Here is a 20,209-nt window from a genome sequence, read left to right as displayed (position 1 = left end):
ACTGATTAATCATAAATTAAAAATCATACAAACCAACACACAAGTCATTTGTCTGACTTTGAATACATTTATTCTAATTTTAAAAGAAATATATTTTAATTGGCACTGAGTGAAACCCAATTAGTAACAAGGTGCATTTCTTTTATTTTAGCCTATTATGCAGCTGAGTATAATTCGAAAATATTGTTACTGTGAACTTAGAGGAGCACAACCGAAATAAGCTTTTAGCTTTATTGTGTTTTTGTCCTCGATAATTGAATTGTATGTCAGGACTGAGAGACTGCAGCCTTCTCTATCTATCTATCTATCTATCTATCTATCTATCTATCTATCTATCTATCTATCTATCTATCTATCTATCTATCTATCTATTTTTCTGTTGTGTCACATATTTCCTGCAGGCAGTTGTGCTCCAGACCAGTAGGGGGCGACTCCGCTGGTATTTGTTCACTTCCTGTCAAATAACAGACGAAGATTAGAATCAGCCAATCAGATGAAGAGAAGAAAATACGTGTCCGGGCAAGTCCTTAGTGTCCACGTGCTACTTCAGTTAAGCAGGTAACGTAAAAACTAATCAATATTTTGTATGTTCTGTAGTTTTCTTCTGGTTTTTGTGACTATTCATAAACAAGTTAACCTCTTAGCTTTTATCTGACGTGATATTTTATTTGAGGGATGATGTTTAGAGTCTATAACGTGGTTTTCTTCCGTTAGCATCATTTTCTAGATCGATACAACAAAACTTCATTTAAATGTCGCGCATTTACAACTGATCGTGGTTATTGACAGAGTTAAACGCAACATTCAACGTGGTCACCCTCCTTTTCTGAATCCTTATTTACTATTATTAAATACGGCATATATTTACAGCCCGTTAAACACGTGTTTTGTAATAATCTTAAGCTTTTATAACGATATCTGGTGTTGTCGCTAATGTTCATCACGGCCTTTTCAACAAAAGGCAGGTATGTAGTTTAATCAACTGTTGACAAGCTTTTGATTTGTCGTACAGACAGTTAAATGTATGTTAGATTTACCACTAGAGTCTATCAATGATAAATGAAAAAAACATTAGCAAGGCTTTACGAGAAGTTAAACATATCTGGCGACTATTAAAAAAACATTAAACTGACAGTATTTTGAATGGAGTTTGGTGGCTTTTCTGTTCCTTTGTCTTAACACGAAAAAAACTCGGAATAATGCCCATTTGATGTTTCCTAGAATTTCATAATTGACTTTTAAATATATATATGAGTTGTATAAGTTGACTGTTATATTCATGAGGTCAAGAAGAGGCTGAACACAGTTACTTAAGAGTTGGTGTGTTGTAATGTGTTGCTGTCAATCATCTGATCCCCTGAAACTCAGTGGTGTTTCTGCAGGACCTCTACAGTGTAATCTTATGGGTTGTTACATACAGGGAATATAATATAGTATTTCTTCTAGATATTGTCTTAGATTTTGGATCGTAATATCCTGATATAGCATAAATGTTGTTTTTTCCTGGTTTTAAAGGCTGCAATACAGTAAAGTGATGTAATTTTCTTAACTTACCAGACTGTTCTATTAATTGTCTTTACCCGCTTAGTCCTTATATTCGTATTACTGATGATCATTTATCAAAAATCTTATTGTGTAAATATTTTGTGAAAGCACCAATAGTCATCCCTACAATATTGTCACAATATAAATTCTTGAATTCCTACTTTTAGTGCTAAAATATAGTTAAATGACTTTGCACCATGATCACTTAAGATTTAATTCACAGAGCAGTCGGTCTGTATGTTGCAGATGTGTTGGACTCTGCATAAGAAATAATATCAAAAACAGTTAAAACTCTGTGAACAAAAGCAGGTTGTTCAAAGTTTTAGACAGGAAATCTGTAGAAATGCAGCTCAGTGTCTCTTAGATTCTATGCACCCATTCATATTTTCATAATATTCATGGATTTGTCTTGATGAAATAGATCGATTGATTTCTGGATAGGAATTACTTTGTAGTAAGTGTTACCTGCTGCGTCTGTTTGACCAGTAGAAAACTAATTCCTGGTGGCTAAACATAATAAAACTACTAATGAAGGCAGGTTCATGTTGTCCTCTTAAAACAATAATCATGGTAATGGAAATCATTGGCAGGATTGAGACTGATTCACCGCTGTGTGTATATAGTAAAATGTTACACCAGCATATCTGCACACACACCTACAGTGAGATAAGAACTGCAGTTATGCAACAGCCTGAGTGACTAAAGGTACAATGCTGCCTTTTTTCAGAATGAATGTATAAGATTTTTAAAAAATTAAAATTAAATCTTGAGAAGTAGGGATCATCTACTGAATTCCTTTCCTAATATTAATCATGGAGGTGCTCATGTGTTGTTTTATTTCCTCAGAAATGACAGCAAGGCAACTTTCATTGGTGTCTAATGGCAGAGGCGTCAAAAAGGACTAAAGCTTCCTCGTGGGGGCTTCTCAGCAACTACCGATATTTGTGCAAAAAACCCATGATGATCCGCGCCATGGAGAGCGCACGAGCCAAGAAGAAACGCCAGCAGAAGATAATGATCGCTGACATGAAGAGGAAAAGAACGGACAGCAACAATGAACCGCTGGATACAAATAAACTGATCAAAAAAATGAAATCAAGCGACACAGAGCAGGAAAGTCAAAACACTCTGAACTCTGAAAACAAGAGCGCTGATGTATCTAAAGCTGGACTTTCTGTGTCTAAAGCTGACCAGCAGAGCTTGGTCACAGCTCTCAGAGACAGCTGGGAGGTGGACAGCGGTTTCTGCTCTGAGGCCAGTCCTCCGGCCAGCGGGAGAAGTTCACCGTGCCTCAGCTCATGTCCGACCACAGTGGTGGCGTTGGACTGTGAGATGGTGGGGACGGGGCCCGGCGGGCGCTGCAGCGAGCTAGCCCGCTGCAGCATCCTGGATTACCACGGCAACGTCCTGTATGATAAATACATTCGGCCATGTCAGCTCGTCACTGACTTCAGGACTCGCTGGAGCGGCATCCGGAGGCATCACCTGCACAACGCCACACCCTTCGCTCAGGCCAGAGAGGAGGTGAGGCTTCTTCACTTCACCTTTTAAACATTTTCTTTGCACCATTTACAAATAATCAAGACCCTCTAATTTCCAGGTCAATTTTCATTGGTTGTTCTTATCTGCATCGCATTGTTTCTCTCATGTAGATCCTCAGTATACTTGAGGGCAAAGTGGTCGTGGGACACTCGATCTACAACGACTTTGAGGCGTTGGACATGTTCCATCCAAGTCACATGGTCAGAGACACCTGTACGACGCGTTTCCTCAGCCGGTTGGCCGGCTTTCCACGTGAACGCTGCCCCTCCCTCAAGATCCTCGCCAATAAGCTGCTGAACAGGAGGATACAGGTAAGATCTGAGTGTCGGGAGCGTCTTCAGCCTTATATACACTCTAAATGTGGGCTTTTATATACTAGAAATTTTAAAAATGCTTGTTTTTTGTAGACAACTAGCCATTTAAATTTGTACATCCCAAAATTTGCTGGTCACATTTTGATGGTATATTTATCTTCTTACCAGTAATGGATAAAAACAGAATATGTACAGAGATCTGTAACACACAAACACATGTGAGGATTTAGTGTCTCAGAATCAAACAGCAGGGTGTCTTTAACCAATTTACATATTTTCCTGCAACAAAAAAGCCTCATTAGATCAAACAAAGCTTTTGTAACTAGTGACAAGTCATAAACTATAAGCCCTGATGTCTGCTATTGTTGAAAGCAGCATTAAGTGTTTGCAGCGCCTGTGAGGGTTTGAGAACACAAATTGCTAATATTGCTAATAGGCTAAGTGATACAAAGCCACGGCCAGTTTTATCGATTGACATCAAACAATAACAGATGTATCCACACTTATGTTGGCTGAAAAGTACCATGAAATTGCATTACATCATTTTAAAGATATGTGTGATGTAATTTAGAAATGGGTTCACCATTGTGTTTGTCCACCAGAGAGCAGTGATTAACAGTTTTTAACTGTCCTGCTCAGTACACATGTTAGTCACAGTTATTAAATAACTAAATATCAAAAAAAAAAACTTTTTCATTAAACAAACACCAGCTAATATATTGTTTGTTTTAACACTTATATTAAAAGTTGGAGTGCTGTGTGCTTTAATAATTTATCATCCTTCTTCACATATTGGGCTGAGCATGCTGATTTTATTATTAAGTTTTACTCTCATATCCAATATTGATATCAGCCTCAAAAATCCAGTATTGGTTGGGCTGTAGTGGGTAAAAAATTGAAGACAATTGTAGGACTTGATTACTAAAAATTCATAACTACAACAGTATCTAAGGTTTTCTTTTTTCCCCCTCCCTTTGATAACATGTCCACTGCAGTGTCATCAGTGTTTGTAGCCCGTGTTCAGTATCTGAAAGCAGTTTGAGTCGTGGTTGAACGTGCTAACCCCGTCTCTGTGTCTCTCTCTGCCCAGGTCGGGAGGAGAGGTCACTGCTCGGTGGAGGACGCTCGGGCCGCCCTCGACCTCTACAAGCTGGTGGAGGGCGAGTGGGAGCAGGAGCTGCAGAACAAGCTGAGAGACGACGACGCGCCACGCGAGCCCAGCTTCGCCGCCTCCAACCACTACATGCAGGACGAGTACTGGCCGCACGACCTCATAGCCGACGGCCAATGAGAGGAGGGGATTAATGACATAATGTGAAATACCTCAACATGACGGAAAATAAGGTCTCTACTATTACATGGTGATGTCATCAGTCATCAGAGAGGTTTTGATAACAAATAATGTGAGTAAAACACATTTTGACAGTAAATCAAGACGGAATATAAAGTGTTGTAAGAAATAAATGCTAAATATGTATTTTTTTGCGAGCGTGTGATAAGATGTACTGTATCACTTTAAGGGAAAATAACTTGAATTGCTTGAATTAAAACACTTATTAACTTATTGAGTTTTAAACATGTTAAACATGGTTGGAGTTCTAGCAGCATATTTTTTGCTGTGATATCAGATATTTGACCGCAGAGTTGTCGGTCATCAGTTTAGTTGTTACAGACTTGATTATATTAAAGCATGAAAAGCATTGGTGCACTTAAATTGGAGGGGTTATTAATTTATAATGTGCAGCGTTTGGAGTTCTCTTAAAAGTATCTGCTCTTATTTTGAAAAGTGAAATTTAACTGATACCAGGTTAGGACGTGAGACTGATCTCATGACAGACAGATGCAGCTGTTTTGGGAAAGACAACTTTATTTTTCAGTTAAGTTTTTTTTTAAATTTCTGCGTTCACACACACACAATAAAAATGCTCAATTGACTGCAATGAGTACACTTAAAATAGCTCAAGTTGCAGTTTTGACGCTTTCAAAATGTTTCCAGTGTCAACATGGAAAAAGGGTTTTAAAAATATAAACATGGGACAGTTACGTCCATGTGGCCTTACGTGTTTTATATTGCAACAATAAACTATGTCGGTGTATTCAGCAAATGTATCAGTGGTATTCTATGACTTCTCATTGTAAGCTGCTCTTAAATGTCCTAATAAAATGGCATCATGTTAAAATAAAACCACTGGCAGTGTGATTTTTTTTTTTTAATGAATGAATGTGACAATAGTATGAACACTGTGTTTTTCTTTATTTTTGTGTGTCTTTTATGTTACTTGTGTTCTGGTTTAATTTCAGTTCACTACTGTGAGCAACTCAAGGTAAAGAAAGTGGATTTTAGCTGCTGAGATAAAACAATAATGAGGTTTTTGGACACAAACTTACTAAAAAAGGCCCTTAAAGCCTATTTTTTTTTTACTGGCTTCCTAATATTAGCGAAGGGATTCTTTATGAACACAATATCCTTACAAAGTTTGCAAAGTTTTGATTATTTTGCATGAGAGAGTTTCTGTATTTTCTGTTTTATCTGATTGTTTCTTACTGGTTTGAAGTGGGTGAGACTCTTTTTGCAAAAGGTGATGTCACGCATCGCATTGCACCAATCAGGATTAAGCAATATTTGAATCAAAATGATGATGACTGGTGTATGGAGGATATTTGTGGTCATAATTAAAATTAAAAGTCCAAATAGAAAATTAAAAGAGATACGATTAAAAAGATTATTTTACTACACTACTAGGAATGATTAGGCCATAATTAAACTTCTCGAGAAAAAGGAAATTGAAAATGTAAAATGATAATTAAATAATTGAAATTTAAAATGCAAAAGCTTAAATGGTAAAGATGAAATTGAAAATGGCGATGGGAATAAGATAAAGGAAATATCAAATACGAAACTCAAAACTGGAAATGAAAAAACTTAGATGGAAATATTTAATACTGGTGGAGTTTTTTTTTCTTTATGCTGCCAGCATCGTCAATGAAATCTGATCAAACCGCACTCACAGTCCTGATGAAATAGATCAGCTGGGTTTTTGAGTGTTAAATAACTAAATATGTCTTTCTGAACTTTGAATGTTGCATGTTAAGTAAAAGGTATTTAAAATGATAGAAATACTTCAGGAACTTTAAAGGGCTTTGTGGAGTTTCTGTTCTGATTCAATGTTACTCACCAAAAGGCATCGTATACAATATATCCTTGAAATCAAATAAACATCCATTTCCTTCCTTAAAAAACATTTACAAAAGTTGAAGTTTCTTAAACGTTGACACCTGTAGATCAGCAGAATAGTGTGAAAGCTTTGGCAGGAATGTGTACTGAGAAACTCCACCGGATACTTTTAATATTACAGATGACAAACACCAAAAAATATGTTTGTTTGATCACAATTTATGGAGGCTAGAGTGTGATACTCGAATAATTTTAGTGTTGATTTATAATTAATTAAATTCATTACTTACATTTGCATTTTGCCTAAACGATGCACAAAGAAACCTAAGGTCCAGTTTTTATCAGGGAACTGAAATTATATCATGTTTTTCTTTTTTTCAATGGGAAGCTGTTGATGTAATGTAGTAAAAAAATACTATTTCATCATATATCATGTTCATTTTTGTATATCTGATCACATTAAGGGTCATGCTAGTTGCAGTCGAATAACTCCCAACTATGGCGTCACTACTTGATCCACTGCTAGATCAGCAGCAGCATTAATGGATGAAGTAAAGGCTCTGTTAGTGTTGGGAAACATTTCTGGATCATCGGTCACAAACACTGGATCAGGATTTGAAATCATCTAATGGCACCATGTCCAAAAAGGTTACAAAATCCACTGCAGTGAAGGTGGGCTGACCCAGTATTCTCAGTTTAACGTGACGCTACAGCGAGAGGACATTTAGCACCATTAAAACTTCTTAATGGTGATTCCCAGCATTCCCGACAAAATCCCGGTGACTGAAACACATGCTGCCCATTGTTAGGCTATGTGAGGTTTGTGTAGGACTTCCTTTCACTACGGGGAGCTGCAGGTGGAGCTGTACATTCTGCTGCGCTCCGAGGCTCTTTAATGTCTTTGTCCTTGTGCTTCAGCCTCTTTCTTTCTCGCTCTGTAAAGCCTGAACTTGGCCCTACAGCTCAGGCTATAGAGAGAACAGAGAGCAGCATTGTTTGGCCAATCCATCTAATTTTTCTCCCCCCAAATCGCTTTATTGCGCAGATCAGGCCTGATTTAGCAGATTACTGGTCGGGCTGCCTGCGGCTTCATCGTTGCATCAGGAGGAAAACGTGTGTTGATGACGTTAGCGCTACCCGGGTCAGAGAGAGGAAAATGGCTAACTTCCAAACAACCGGCTGATTGGATGAGTCAATAAACTGATGAATGAGCAGAAACGTCCCTGGTGAGAAATGTAAAGAGGACGGCTGGATCACCAGACCCCCTGCAGCCCCAAAAATCCAGATTTACTCCATATGATCTGGGTCTACGAAGTCTGATTAATCACACATTTGCAGCACTTATGTACAATATGAACTATGATAGATCCTCCAACTTGTCCTCGTCTTGGTCTTGAAAAAGGACTCGGTCAAAAACTTTAATTGTTTTAGTTTATATTGAACTGATTTGTTATAAAGTTGTACTTTTATCAAACTGCACACAGAAAAAAAGAGGGCAAAGTGGTATTAGTCCATCACAGGAGTGTTGTAAGGCTGCAACCAACAATTATTTTCATTATCAATAGGTCTGACAATTATTTTCTTTGATCATCGATTGATTGTTCAGTTTATGAAATGTCAGAAAATAGTGAAAGATGCGGATCATTATTCCCTGAAGCCCAAGTTAACATATTCAATTGACTTGTTTGGTCTGATCAACAGTCAGAAACCCAAAGATGTTGAGTTCACTATCATGGAAAACTAGAAAAAACTAACAAATATTCACATTTGAGAAGCTACCAGTACACTTTTAGTGTATTCCTTAAAAAATAATCAATTATCAAATATCTGTTGTCAGTCAACTAATCAACTAATCATTTCAGCTCTATAGTACCACCGTGTATACTGGGGGGTCCGTAGGGGCCAAACAACAAACTTTTGCCCCGGGGACACACAGGAGGCTAATCGAGCCATGACTGTCATTGGGTGAAAACTTTTTATTATTTCAACAACTATTGATATTATAACAGTGTTTATATTAACCTGATGATCTCAGTGAATTATGTTTTTGAACTAAGAATTTCTCATGTTCACAGTGAAAGAATTGTACTTTTTCTATTTCTAAAAACTTTTGTTTAAAAATGTTTTGTATTAAAGGACCAGTGTGCAGGATTTAGTGGCATCTAGCAGTGAGGTTGCAGATCACAACCAACTGAATACCCCTCCCCCTCTCCTTCCATGTGTGTAGGAGAACTTACAGTGGCCACGAAACTCATGAAAAACCCCTAGAACCAGTGTTTGGTTTGTCCGTTCTGGGCTACTGTATAAACATGGCAGCGCAACACGGTGGGCTCCGAGGAAGAGGATCTGCTCCCTATGTAGATATAAAGGTCTCATTCTAAGGTAACGAAAACACAACGATTCTTATTTTCAAGTGATTATACACTAATTAAAACATACTTATAAATATTATATTCCATTTCTGCCAATTCTATCCTGCCAGATGCCACTAAATTCTACATACTGCACCTTTAAAAAAAAGTGTTTGGTTGAAATATACAAAAGTACAAACAAATACTTTCTAAAAATTTTGCAAATAAAGTGTAGTATCATTTCAAAGAAACTGGAAGACGTTAAGTTCTAAAATTTGGTTTGATTCCAGTCAGGGATGCTTGTTATAGATGCTTTTATCTCATCACGCTTGGACTACTGTAACTCTCTTTTTACCTGTCTTAATAAATCTTCCATACACCGCCTACAAACTGTCCAAAATGCTGCTGCTAGGCTTTTAACAAAATATTTTAATCTCTCTGCATTGGCTTCCAGTAAATTTTTAGAATTCATTTTAAAATGTTGGTGCTCACTTATAGAGCCCTACATGGCTCCACAGTACATTACAGACCTTCTGCACCCCTTCACCACTAGTCGAGCTCTTAGATCCTCCACCCAGGGCTTTCTAAGTGTACCTCGCTTTTCAGTCAACAGCCCCAATGCTTTGGCATAGTTTTCCAACAAGCTTAAGGTCCTTGGATAATGTAGACTCTTTTAAAAAGCAGCTAAAAGCACATTTGTTCAGACAGGCATTTGGGTAGTTTGTGCTATTTTATCTTAATTTGTCCATTTTATCTGCTCTCCTTGTATATTTTATCTGGTGTTTTTTATTTATTCTGATTTTATTTTATTTTATTTCTTTGACTATGAAGAACTTTGTTACTGGTGTTTGTGAAAGGTGCTTTATATATAAATATAAATAAACTTTGCTTGCTTGCTTGCTTGTTGTATGTCATACCAGTCTTTCTCCCCTTGTTTCCTGTCTGCCACTTCATTATACAATAAAGGCAAAAATACCAACAAAAAAAAAGATCTAAAGAAAAGGGAACAAATTATGAAAATAAGTCTTTACAATCAACACTTTCAGGATGACACCTAAAGCCCCTCAATGTGTTTACACTAAAGATTTGGGGGTTTTTTTTACATCATGAGTTGTTGAAATTAGAAACAGTAATGCTACATGCGTGAAATTAACTAAACGATCAAATTAAGTATTTTTAAAAAAATACAATTAATGAGTTGTATGTGATGATAAAGTGTTAGAATAGGAAAATCATCAGAATTAGATTTTCCCCCGAAGCAGCAATTACTACAATAACAGTAACCTGCTGTATTTACTGTCCAGTGGCTCTTTGTTGATTTGTTTTCATGCACACGTCTCTGTTGCTCAACTGAGATTAATCTAGAGATTTTTTACTCAACCTCACTCAGATGTGATTAGACACACAGACCACATGTGTCCGATGTAATGAATGGCTGATCACATTATATAAACCTTTACTCTCAGCTCCTAATGCACACACACACACACACACACACACACACACACACACACACACACACATATACAATACATGCACACAGTCCACTGTGCGACTATCAAGGTGACTGGCACATGCACGGTGTCATTATGCTCGCTGAGATGTAATGTGTGTAAGAACTAATCTGATCACAGGGAATTGCGGATAGTTTAAGGTCCGTGTTTACTGATATAAATGCACTTAAGTCTAAATCCAAATACTTGTGGTGGAGGTGGTGCTTGTGTGTGTGTCCGTGCTTAGTTAATACAGGTTTATGAAAACAGAGGAGATATATGTTGAAGCTTTCCTCCTCAGTTAAACAGATTTCTACTTTTAAAGATCTTATAGTATTTCTTGCATGTCCAGAGCAGACGACCGATTGAACCTGTTCTGTTCTTGTTTTGCTTTGTTTTCTTTTCTCTTTGTTTTATTCCTTGTTTTTAAGTCTCTTTTCTTAGTCGTGGTATAACCTTTTGCGCTTACACCACTACTAAGAAACTGCAGAGGAATTTGAGCTTGTTTATGCTTGTTTATGTTCCAAAAATAAGAAAACTTTGATGCCACATCTTCCTCCTCCAAACCAAAATATGCAGCAGAATTTAACTAGAACTAGAGTTCATGCAAAGTTTAATACATTGCCCAAAATGCTTTGTTAGTCCCTGTTTGATGAGATATCAGCAGCCAGTAGAATATAATTTATAGTCACATATAGAGACAAACACTTGATTACACACTTTAAAAGATGTATATGTGATATTAGTGATATCTTTGAGTGTAAGAGCAAGTTAAAGGACAGGTTAGTCTGTCTTAAAACAACAGTCAGGAGCCCATATGAACACTGAAACATGTTTTGCTCGCTGTAATCATTCCTCCTGTTCATACAGTCCTCGTTTTGAGCAAAAATATATCTAAAAGTTTATCTGAAGATAATATGAGGCTTCAGCCGTCTGAGTTAGTCAAATAAAGTGGATGTTTGCCACAGTTACAGTCTTTTTAGTTAAAAAAAATCCCTCTTTGTGTCTCGACCTACAGTGTTTTCTTGTTCAGCTACGACGAAAAGAGGGAATTTGACATTAAAAGACAGGAACTAAAGTAAGAAATTGAATTGATTTGATTTATTTGGACGGCTGAAGCCTCATATTGGCTTCAAATAAACTTTTTAATACATTTTTGCACAGAAGGAAGACTGTGGATTTTGTTTCCCATCACTTACATTGAAAGTGCATTATGAAGGGATCTTCTAATGGCCAGTATGAACAGGAGGAATGATTACAGCAAGAAAAACCTGTGTCATTGTTCATTTGAGCACCTGACTGTTGTTTTAAGACATATTTGAAAATTTGTGAATCTGTCCTTTAAAGACTAGTTAAAGCAAATTAGTCCTGCTGCCAGAAATATTAATTCTATACTACAGCATTGCCTTTAAGATAATATTGCTGCTGGTTCAGTTATTAATATGACAATATCAGAACCACACTGAACACTTTTCCATCATTATGCCTCTAAACATGTGAAACAGCCTGATCACAAGCTCCACCTCTCCTCTCACCCGAGCGTGTTCACGTTGCAGTAATGAAACCAGGAATCAACGGTCACAATGGTCACTTTTCACTCCATCCAAGTCTCCGTGGAATGCAATCCAATCCCCTCCCCATCCCTCCAATCCTGCCTGTTCCTTCCCTTAAACCACTTCTTACCTAAAAGTGTATACATTACAACATTACATCATTCAAAATGTGTCCTGACCCTGCTTCGGTCATATGAGCACCTTCACCATTGGCCAAACACCGTCACCGTTCCCCCCCCCCCCCCCCCCCCCCCCTTCTTCCCACCCTCTGCCACTTTTATGCTGATTGAAAAGAAACAGAAATCTGTTGGGTGTAATCTGGTGTGACGCCACTAATCCCAACACTACAAATCATAGGTGCCCTCCACCGTGCTCCACACAGACCCCTGCGACTCCCCATCAGCGACTTCACATCTGCCCCAGGTAAGGCTCGGCCTCCTCTGCTGAGGGGCTTCCTCAGCCTCTTTTCTGCCTCGGATGTTGTACAACTCTTAAACTCTACAGCTCCTCTGGGTCCTAATGTTGCCCTTCATGTTGTTGATGGAGATGATTTTGACCAGAGACAATGATATTGTCTTGTGCAGTGGCATGAAACCAAAAAAAAAAGTGGATTTGTAGCTGCTTTTGACTCCCATAACTTAATTTCTTTCTTGTATCTTAATGTATTTGAATGCTAAATCTAATTAAAAGACTTGTTGGTCAAATCTTGTGTCCAACAATCCTAAAAATACAAGCACTCATAGTACTGCTGCTCTGGATTTTGAGTCTACTGAGTGGCATATACAATGTTATAGTAGTCGGATACCTGTATGATGCAGTGATGCTTAGAAATCTGCTGTAGAGATGAAGTACAGCAGGTGGAACATGTTTTAGTCTCTACTAATTGATTCGAGAGAGGCTAGCTGCAAAATGTGTGGGAGACGGATGAACAGTTTATGTTTCCAAAGATGCCCGATATGACATGCCAAATGCACGAAACATTTGAGAATTTACATTTATGTTGCAGCTTACAAATGTCACCTTGAATTTGATTATTTCACTCAGTATAATTGTGATATATTTTAATTTCAGTCAAGGCTGCAACCAGTGATTCTCTTCATTATTAATTAATCTGCTCATTATTTACTCGATTAATGATTTGGTCTATAAAATATTTAGAATAGTCAAATATGCACATCACAATTTCTTAAAGGCCAATATGACATCTTCAGATTGCTTGTTTTGTCCAACCAATGTCCAAACCCGAAGATATTTAATTTACTATTAAATATCTCAACAACTGAGAAGCTGGAATGTGTAATATTTCATATTTTTGCTTGAGAATTGATTAATCAATTATCAAAATAGTTGCTGCATATACTGCAAACAGACAGTGTGGAAAATCTCTAAAAAGATCTAGTTTAAATATAAAAGAAGATTTAAGGGAACATTAAGTTTTAAGTGGTTGTATAATTTACTGCTTCTGTTTAAATACTCAATTTATAGACATTTACAGAATTTATCAGCATGATACTTAAGAGTTAAACTTTGAGAAACCTTGAGTGTGAGCCTGTTGATTATGAAACCGATAGACTGCTGACCTTATATCTCCTGCTGAACCATCTAGGAATGGGCAAGCGCTAAATATAGCACAATCAAAGTACCCTGTGATAGCACAGAGGGTGGGATGAAGAGGGATTAATGTGGAGTACAGTGTGTCAATTGTTTTGGCAGGATTCATGTGAATCACGAAATTCCCTTCCGTTTTCCTCCAGACTGTACAAAGCTGATTTAAAGAGCAGAAGACATGGCTGTTGTCGTAAGTACACGCATTTTCTACTTATTTTCAAAACTGTTTTGGATAGATTGTGCCAAGAGAAAACTGATCAGTGCCGACGTTTCTTCAATCCGAGCTGTAGGAGGGGGCGTCTGTGATTAAGCAGTACTCCACTCACAACTTTCTCCAAGACAAACACCCATTCATCTTCCTGTAACGTGGACTCAGCCGCAGCTCAACATTTCTCAAGACCAAAGCCCATTGTTATGGATGCCGTCAACAGTTGCTAATCCCTGCGTCAGGTCTACTAGTAGTCCTTATTGTGTATTTACAGGCTTTACTGGACTCATGTGAGGGAGATTAACCAAAACACTGAGGACTATTGATTATGGTCTTGCACTACTGGTGGACAGGCATTTTGTCTCATGTGGATTAGTTTTAAACTTCACACAGTATAACCAAGTCTTGTGAGAGAATTATATTGACACAGAAAGGCTTTTAGCTTTTAACCAAAGCAAAGTGCAAGAGTAATAAAAAAAAAAGTTGTTTCTATGCAGGTGTGCAACTGTAAAAAACACCTGCTGTGACATAATCAAGTCAAGTTTTACAGTAGAAATGTTGACATGCAATTCCAGGAAAAGCACAGGTATGACTTCTAAGATTAATAGAAGAGCCGTCCCATTTATGAGGTTCACTGAGCCATCATGACCAGTGAGCCAACATCCGTAATATCAAAGCCCTGGAACTGGCAAAGCTGCACGGACTTAATCCATTATTAATGATATTAATTACACCGGTGCCTTTCCCGCTATGATAAACTCTCCGCTGTGGAAATAGTCTATTGAGGTGTGGCCAATAGCGCAGCAGCCTGCTGAAAGGTTTCAAGTCACTGAGCCAACGAGAATTAGCTGCAATATGTGATTCACTGTTGCATGACTCTGACTTCAGTTACCTGTTAGTATAACAAAGCAGAAATAGTCTCGGCCCTTACACCCAAAGCTGTTCTACTCCCTAATATGAGTTACTTATCTTATTATGTTTGCATTGAATGTCTGATCTGATTTGTGGTCTTTTCTATTCATTAATTAGATATTTAAACCACAATTCTGCCAATTTTAGACTTTATCAAGGCTTTATTGTGTTGTTATAATACGGCTGCTTGTGTTGAGACATCATTCAACATCTATGAACATTTGCTTCTTTTGTTAAATGAAAAAAGGCTTTTGTTTTTAAAAAAAATGTTAAGTAAGGTATCAGAAAGTTCTTTATTGAATCTCAGGTATCAAATAGACACAAGTATCAAAGACGTTTTAGATGATACCAACGTCTTGTGGCTTGAAAGCTCAGTTAACAGGGTACAGTTAACAATTATTAATTGTTGATATTGTACTGTACTGTATTTACACAGGACTAAAGCAAGCTAGTGTTGGATGAGAGGTAATGAATGACATGGCAGTTTTGAGAGGAATTTGTACTTTATTAAGTTAACTTAAGCGTAAAACGTCTGCACCATGTGGTCCTTTGAAAATCCTACAACGAAAGGAAAATGTACTGTAATGTAGCACACCGCTTTTTGCAAAAAATCACACGAGGTAATGTTTTGCCTGTAAATTGACTCATGACAGACATCTTTGACTCACAAGCTGTACTGTATGTTTGTGCCTCCTGATGCAGGGAAGTGATTTGTTTCATTAATACTGACCTCTCTCTCTCTGCAGAGTGGAACTTACCGTATGGTGTCAGAGGAGGAGCAGGCTCTCAGGGCCAAGCTGGAGCGTCTCACCGTCAAGGACCACGGGCCAGTGTTTGGACCTTGTGCTAGCCTGCCAGACCACACCAAGCAGAAGGTAGCGAGACCTGTTCTCACTTTTTCACCATATCAGAAAAATCAGGACACAAAAACATAGAGTTTAATCACTGTACTATGTCACTAATGATCTATTAAAATAAACGTAAACATAGTATAAAAACAGAAATCAAACAAGTTCATGGTCTTGTTCTTTTCTAAGAGTTAATCGTGCAAAATCAGCAAGCACATGCAAATGAAGACAGGCTGGCTATGCTAACTGGTTAACTGTAGCTAGTAAACTGTATTTACTGTCTACATTCACTCAAGTATTGTACAAGTACAATTTTACTTGTACTTTTCTGCTAGTTTGTAGTTCTACTCCACTACAATTCAGAGGGAAATAGTGTACTTTATACTCTTCTATATTTATCTGACAGCTTTAGCTATTATTTAAGATTATTATTTAAGATTAAACCAACGGTTCCTAAATTCACATAAAATCAGTGTCTCTTCTTTCCTACACTAAGTATCATCTCACAGTCCCTTTAGATTTATCTTGTGACTCTTATAAAGTCCTGAAGACCAAATAATAACAATAAAATGCTGCTTGTGCACTGATTCATCAATATTAATGATGTACTTTATTAAATGGAGACTAATTAATATAGTCACAGCTTGACTTTATGCAAAACAAGTACTTTTCCTTTTAAATAAGTGTCTAATAAGTAAATTTAGCCAGTGATACTTCTGAACATTTACTTGAGTAGGATTTTAAATGCAGGACTTTTACTTATAAAGCAACATTAATAAATAACTTTTCATTTATTTATTTTTTTTACAGTATGTACCTAAAATGTATAAAACCAAAGATTCAGTATCTAAGTTTGTGAGCTATTAACGGTCTGCTCTGGCTCCTCCAGGCCAAGGACGAGCTGAACGAGACAGATGAGAAGCGGGTGTCTGCTGTGAAGGAGCTGCGAGGAATCATTAAGGAGAAGGCAGATGCAGGGGATGAACTGGCCAAGGGGGTGCAGGACACCTTCGGGGAGAAACCAGACAGTGTACTGGTCCGCTTCATCCGCGCCAGGAAGTACGACGTGCCCCGAGCCTTCGAGCTTATGAAGGGTAGGCCCTCAAATTTCTGACAGCAGACTTAAGCTAATTTACAAAGTGAAAATAATTTTTTAAAAAAACAGGCTTCAAATGACACAAAGATACACTAATGTGTCAAAAATAATAATAATAATGCACAGTGATTTTTATGTTTTGCACCAGACATTTCACTGCCAGTGTGTAAAAGCTTTTGAAACTGTTTAGATCATCATGAGACACTGAAACAACCTGATTTAATAGTTTTAGGTGCATTAGCTTCTCCTGAAGACAGTGAGATCTGACTTACCTTTTCAGCAATATGATTAACACTGAAATTTGGCTTTTAAATGATTAATTAATATAAAAAAGTGTTAAGAAATTAAAATGAAAACAATGATTTCATGGCTACTAGAAGGACCTTTATCATGTTGGCGGTGGATGACAGGACCAGTCAGTACTTGATACCAATAAATGCCACCTTTACAGTCGGCTGTGACCCTTGAATCTGCTCCTGTGTCTCTATCCAGGCTACGTGCGTTTCAGGAAGGATTACCCCGAGCTGTTTGAGAATCTGACCCCAGAGGCCGTACGCAGCACCATCGAGGCCGGTTACCCCGGGATCCTGCAGAGCAGAGACAAATACGGCCGCATAGTTCTGCTCTTCAACATCGAGAACTGGGACTATGAGGAGATCACCTTCGATGAGGTGCAGTGAGTGGTTCTGGGTAACCACATATCTCACAATACACACGGGGAAAACATATTCCCAAACTTACTTTTCATTTAAATGGTTATAAATGGTTATGTGTGTCGTGTGTGTGTTCAGATCCTGCGCGCCTACTGTGTGATCCTGGAGAAGCTGCTGGAGAACGAGGAGACTCAGATCAACGGGTTCTGCATCATAGAGAACTTCAAGGGCTTCACCATGCAGCAGGCATCAGGAATCAAACCCACCGAGCTCAAGAAGATGGTGGACATGTTGCAGGTGGGGAAACAAATTCTTGTTTTGGACTAGTTGGTTACTGCAGACAGATTAGAGGGTGGGAGAGATGGATATTCTAGAAACTGGTGTTGGAAAATGTCCTGTAGCTGTAAAGCCTCCTCTTACTTTCTGCAGGACTCTTCTTCACTGATTTTTTTTTCTGTCCCATCAGGATTCGTTCCCTGCTCGTTTCAAAGCTGTGCACTTCATCCACCAGCCCTGGTACTTCACCACCACCTACAACGTGGTCAAACCACTCATGAAGAGCAAGCTGCTAGAGAGAGTGAGTTACATTGTGACTACTGCTGCTCTTTCAGTCTATGAAATACAATAATGTTATGAAAAAAACAGTTAAAACAAAAAGAAAACTCTCTATACTTTGGTTTCAGTGCAGGACTTTCATAATTAAATTGAGAAAATGCATATAAACATGATATAAACTGACACTTCCAGACTCCCTGCCAGCATTGTAACTACACTAATAACCTTTATTTATAAAGCACTTTGTTAAAACAATCTTACAAAGTACTTTGTATGGAATTAAATAAAATCAGGCCACTAAAAGTACAGAGAATGAAATAGATTAAACTACCCAATGATAAAATAATTTATTGTACCAGTCAAACATTTGGACACATTTTCTCATTGAAGTGAATGGGAAGGTGTGTCCAAATGTTTGACTGGTACTGTGAATAAAATGAAATGGGAAACATAATCAAATAGAACAGATAAAACATATTGAATCTAAAGTAAAACGAACGCTGATATTAGTAAAAGGCTTTTTTTTAAAAAGATGAAGTGATTTAAAAGATCCTGAGGCATCTTTCAAATAGTGTGTTGCTTCAAAATCCTTCATGTACCAGAACTTGTTGTGTTGCATTTTTTTCTATGATTAGTAGAGCTGACTGTAGGCCGCTGACTCTAATACCCATAATACTCAAAATGCCACTTTAAAATTAGCTTCATGGTGTGTTTACGCAATGAATGTTTAATCTGTTTTCTCTGTATAACAGTGGGTTTATTAAGACTTCCTGCCTCAGGGTATTATAAACAACCGCTTAAATTAAATGACCACTTATTTACCAATGAAATAAATAGGTGCTGGAAATACCTCCCAGTCTGTGACGCCTCTAACAGCTGCTGTCTCTGCCCTAGGTGTTTGTCCACGGAGACGAGCTGGAAAACTACTACAAGGAGTTTGACGCTGAAATCCTTCCCTCCGAGTTTGATGGAAAAGGTTCCAAGTACGACGGCAAGGCCATAGCAGCCAAGCTGTTCGACTAAACAGCCTCCGCCCCCCTTTGCCTACGAGGCTGAGAGCCGTTAAACATTACAAACCCCATAGACTGTGGAGACTCAAACCCCCCAATCTAGCTGTGTGGTTGTAGGAACAAAAAAAAAAAGTTTAAGAATGAGAGTCGTGAGTGTGTGAGAAGGTCAATTTATGTTGTTTTCCAGGGACCTGACATAGCACAGTTAAACAGGAACAAGGCAGTCTCACTTCCAGTTGTTGAAACCATGCACCCTCAATCAGTACACCACTATACAGTCTTCAGTATGAGCCATTTACTACTTTAACACATTACAGCTCCTCAGTTTTAGCTTTGATGCCCAAAGCCCATTAAATACTGGAGGCACTGGCACATTTTCAAGTTTAAACCATTAATTACAGACTACATATACTTATATCTTACTTCACACCAGTATAATATGAAAATCAACCTTCCTAGTCTTCATACTGGCTTGGAATAAGCAATTCATTCATTTTGTTCACAGTGAACATTTAAGTGCCTTTATATTTCTTTTTTGGTCAACTGTGTTATTTTAGCTCAGTGAAGCAGTTTTGGGCAGGACCTGCTTTGATGCTCCCTCGTCGTTGCATTCAAAGAAGCTCTGACATTCAAGATTTGAGAGTTTGTTGCCAAACAGCAACCCACATTAACACAAAAAGAGCAAATTTGTTTCTCAACACCCACGTTTGCTTATTGTTTTTTTTTGTCAGTTCTGCTTTTTAGCAGCTGATTCACAAAATCTTGGATCTCTGAGTTTTTCTGGAAGGGATCAACATGCTCACAACTGCAAGAAACAACGAAATAACTATGATTTATAAAAGTGTTGAAATGTTCACAGCGATCAATTAGCTATCTTTCAGACACTTTCAAGTCTGATTGATTTTCATACCAAACTCAAAGGAATGAGAACCTGTGGCTGTCTGGAAGGTAGTATTTAATGTAAAATAGCATGACATTTTATTCTTTTAAATGGTATTTCATGAAGGAAAAAAAAAACAGTAAAATATTCATTAAAAACCCATGTTGAGACTGTTTCAGATTCTCTGTCTCCTCTGTTAAATTATGCTTTGTTTGGGTCGTACTGTAGTTCACCCACACAGCTTGTTTTAACACCGTCAAGCCTCGACTCTCAGTTTCCACTCACTTGCCCCTCATCTCTCCTTGAAGTACAAGGCTGATATTCCAACAAGTGCCTGTCTTTCATGTGTTTTTTTAGGTTGTTCTTCAATATGAATATTATGAAGTTTTACCCACTGTGCTACCTGGTGCACCAATAAGAATGTCAATAAATGTACAATAAACTGTATATAAATGTACATTGTAGT

At 37.8% G+C, this 20,209-nt stretch overlaps 2 protein-coding genes across 2 annotated transcripts; both read left to right on the top strand.

The window, feature by feature from the left end:
* The first annotated feature begins 451 nt into the window (after positions 1-451).
* Positions 452-5,506, top strand: isg20 (interferon stimulated exonuclease gene). The gene is made up of 4 exons (XM_067590477.1): positions 452-558; positions 2,392-3,069; positions 3,198-3,398; positions 4,492-5,506. Exons 2-4 carry the CDS (start codon positions 2,425-2,427, stop codon positions 4,690-4,692), a joined length of 1,047 nt encoding a protein of 348 aa, XP_067446578.1. The 5' UTR covers positions 452-558; positions 2,392-2,424; the 3' UTR covers positions 4,693-5,506.
* Positions 5,507-12,333: 6,827 nt separating this feature from the next.
* Positions 12,334-20,200, top strand: rlbp1b (retinaldehyde binding protein 1b). Its single transcript, XM_067590475.1, has 8 exons — positions 12,334-12,396; positions 13,728-13,771; positions 15,448-15,576; positions 16,439-16,643; positions 17,138-17,316; positions 17,437-17,595; positions 17,765-17,875; positions 18,748-20,200. The coding sequence occupies exons 2-8, from the start codon at positions 13,760-13,762 to the stop codon at positions 18,874-18,876; spliced, it is 924 nt and encodes a 307-aa protein (XP_067446576.1). The 5' UTR covers positions 12,334-12,396; positions 13,728-13,759; the 3' UTR covers positions 18,877-20,200.
* The last annotated feature ends 9 nt before the right edge of the window (positions 20,201-20,209 follow it).

The sequence above is a fragment of the Thunnus thynnus genome, chromosome 5 (assembly GCF_963924715.1).
Source record: "Thunnus thynnus chromosome 5, fThuThy2.1, whole genome shotgun sequence".
Classification (NCBI taxonomy): domain Eukaryota; kingdom Metazoa; phylum Chordata; class Actinopteri; order Scombriformes; family Scombridae; genus Thunnus; species Thunnus thynnus.
This window is presented reverse-complemented; position numbering and strand designations above follow the sequence as displayed.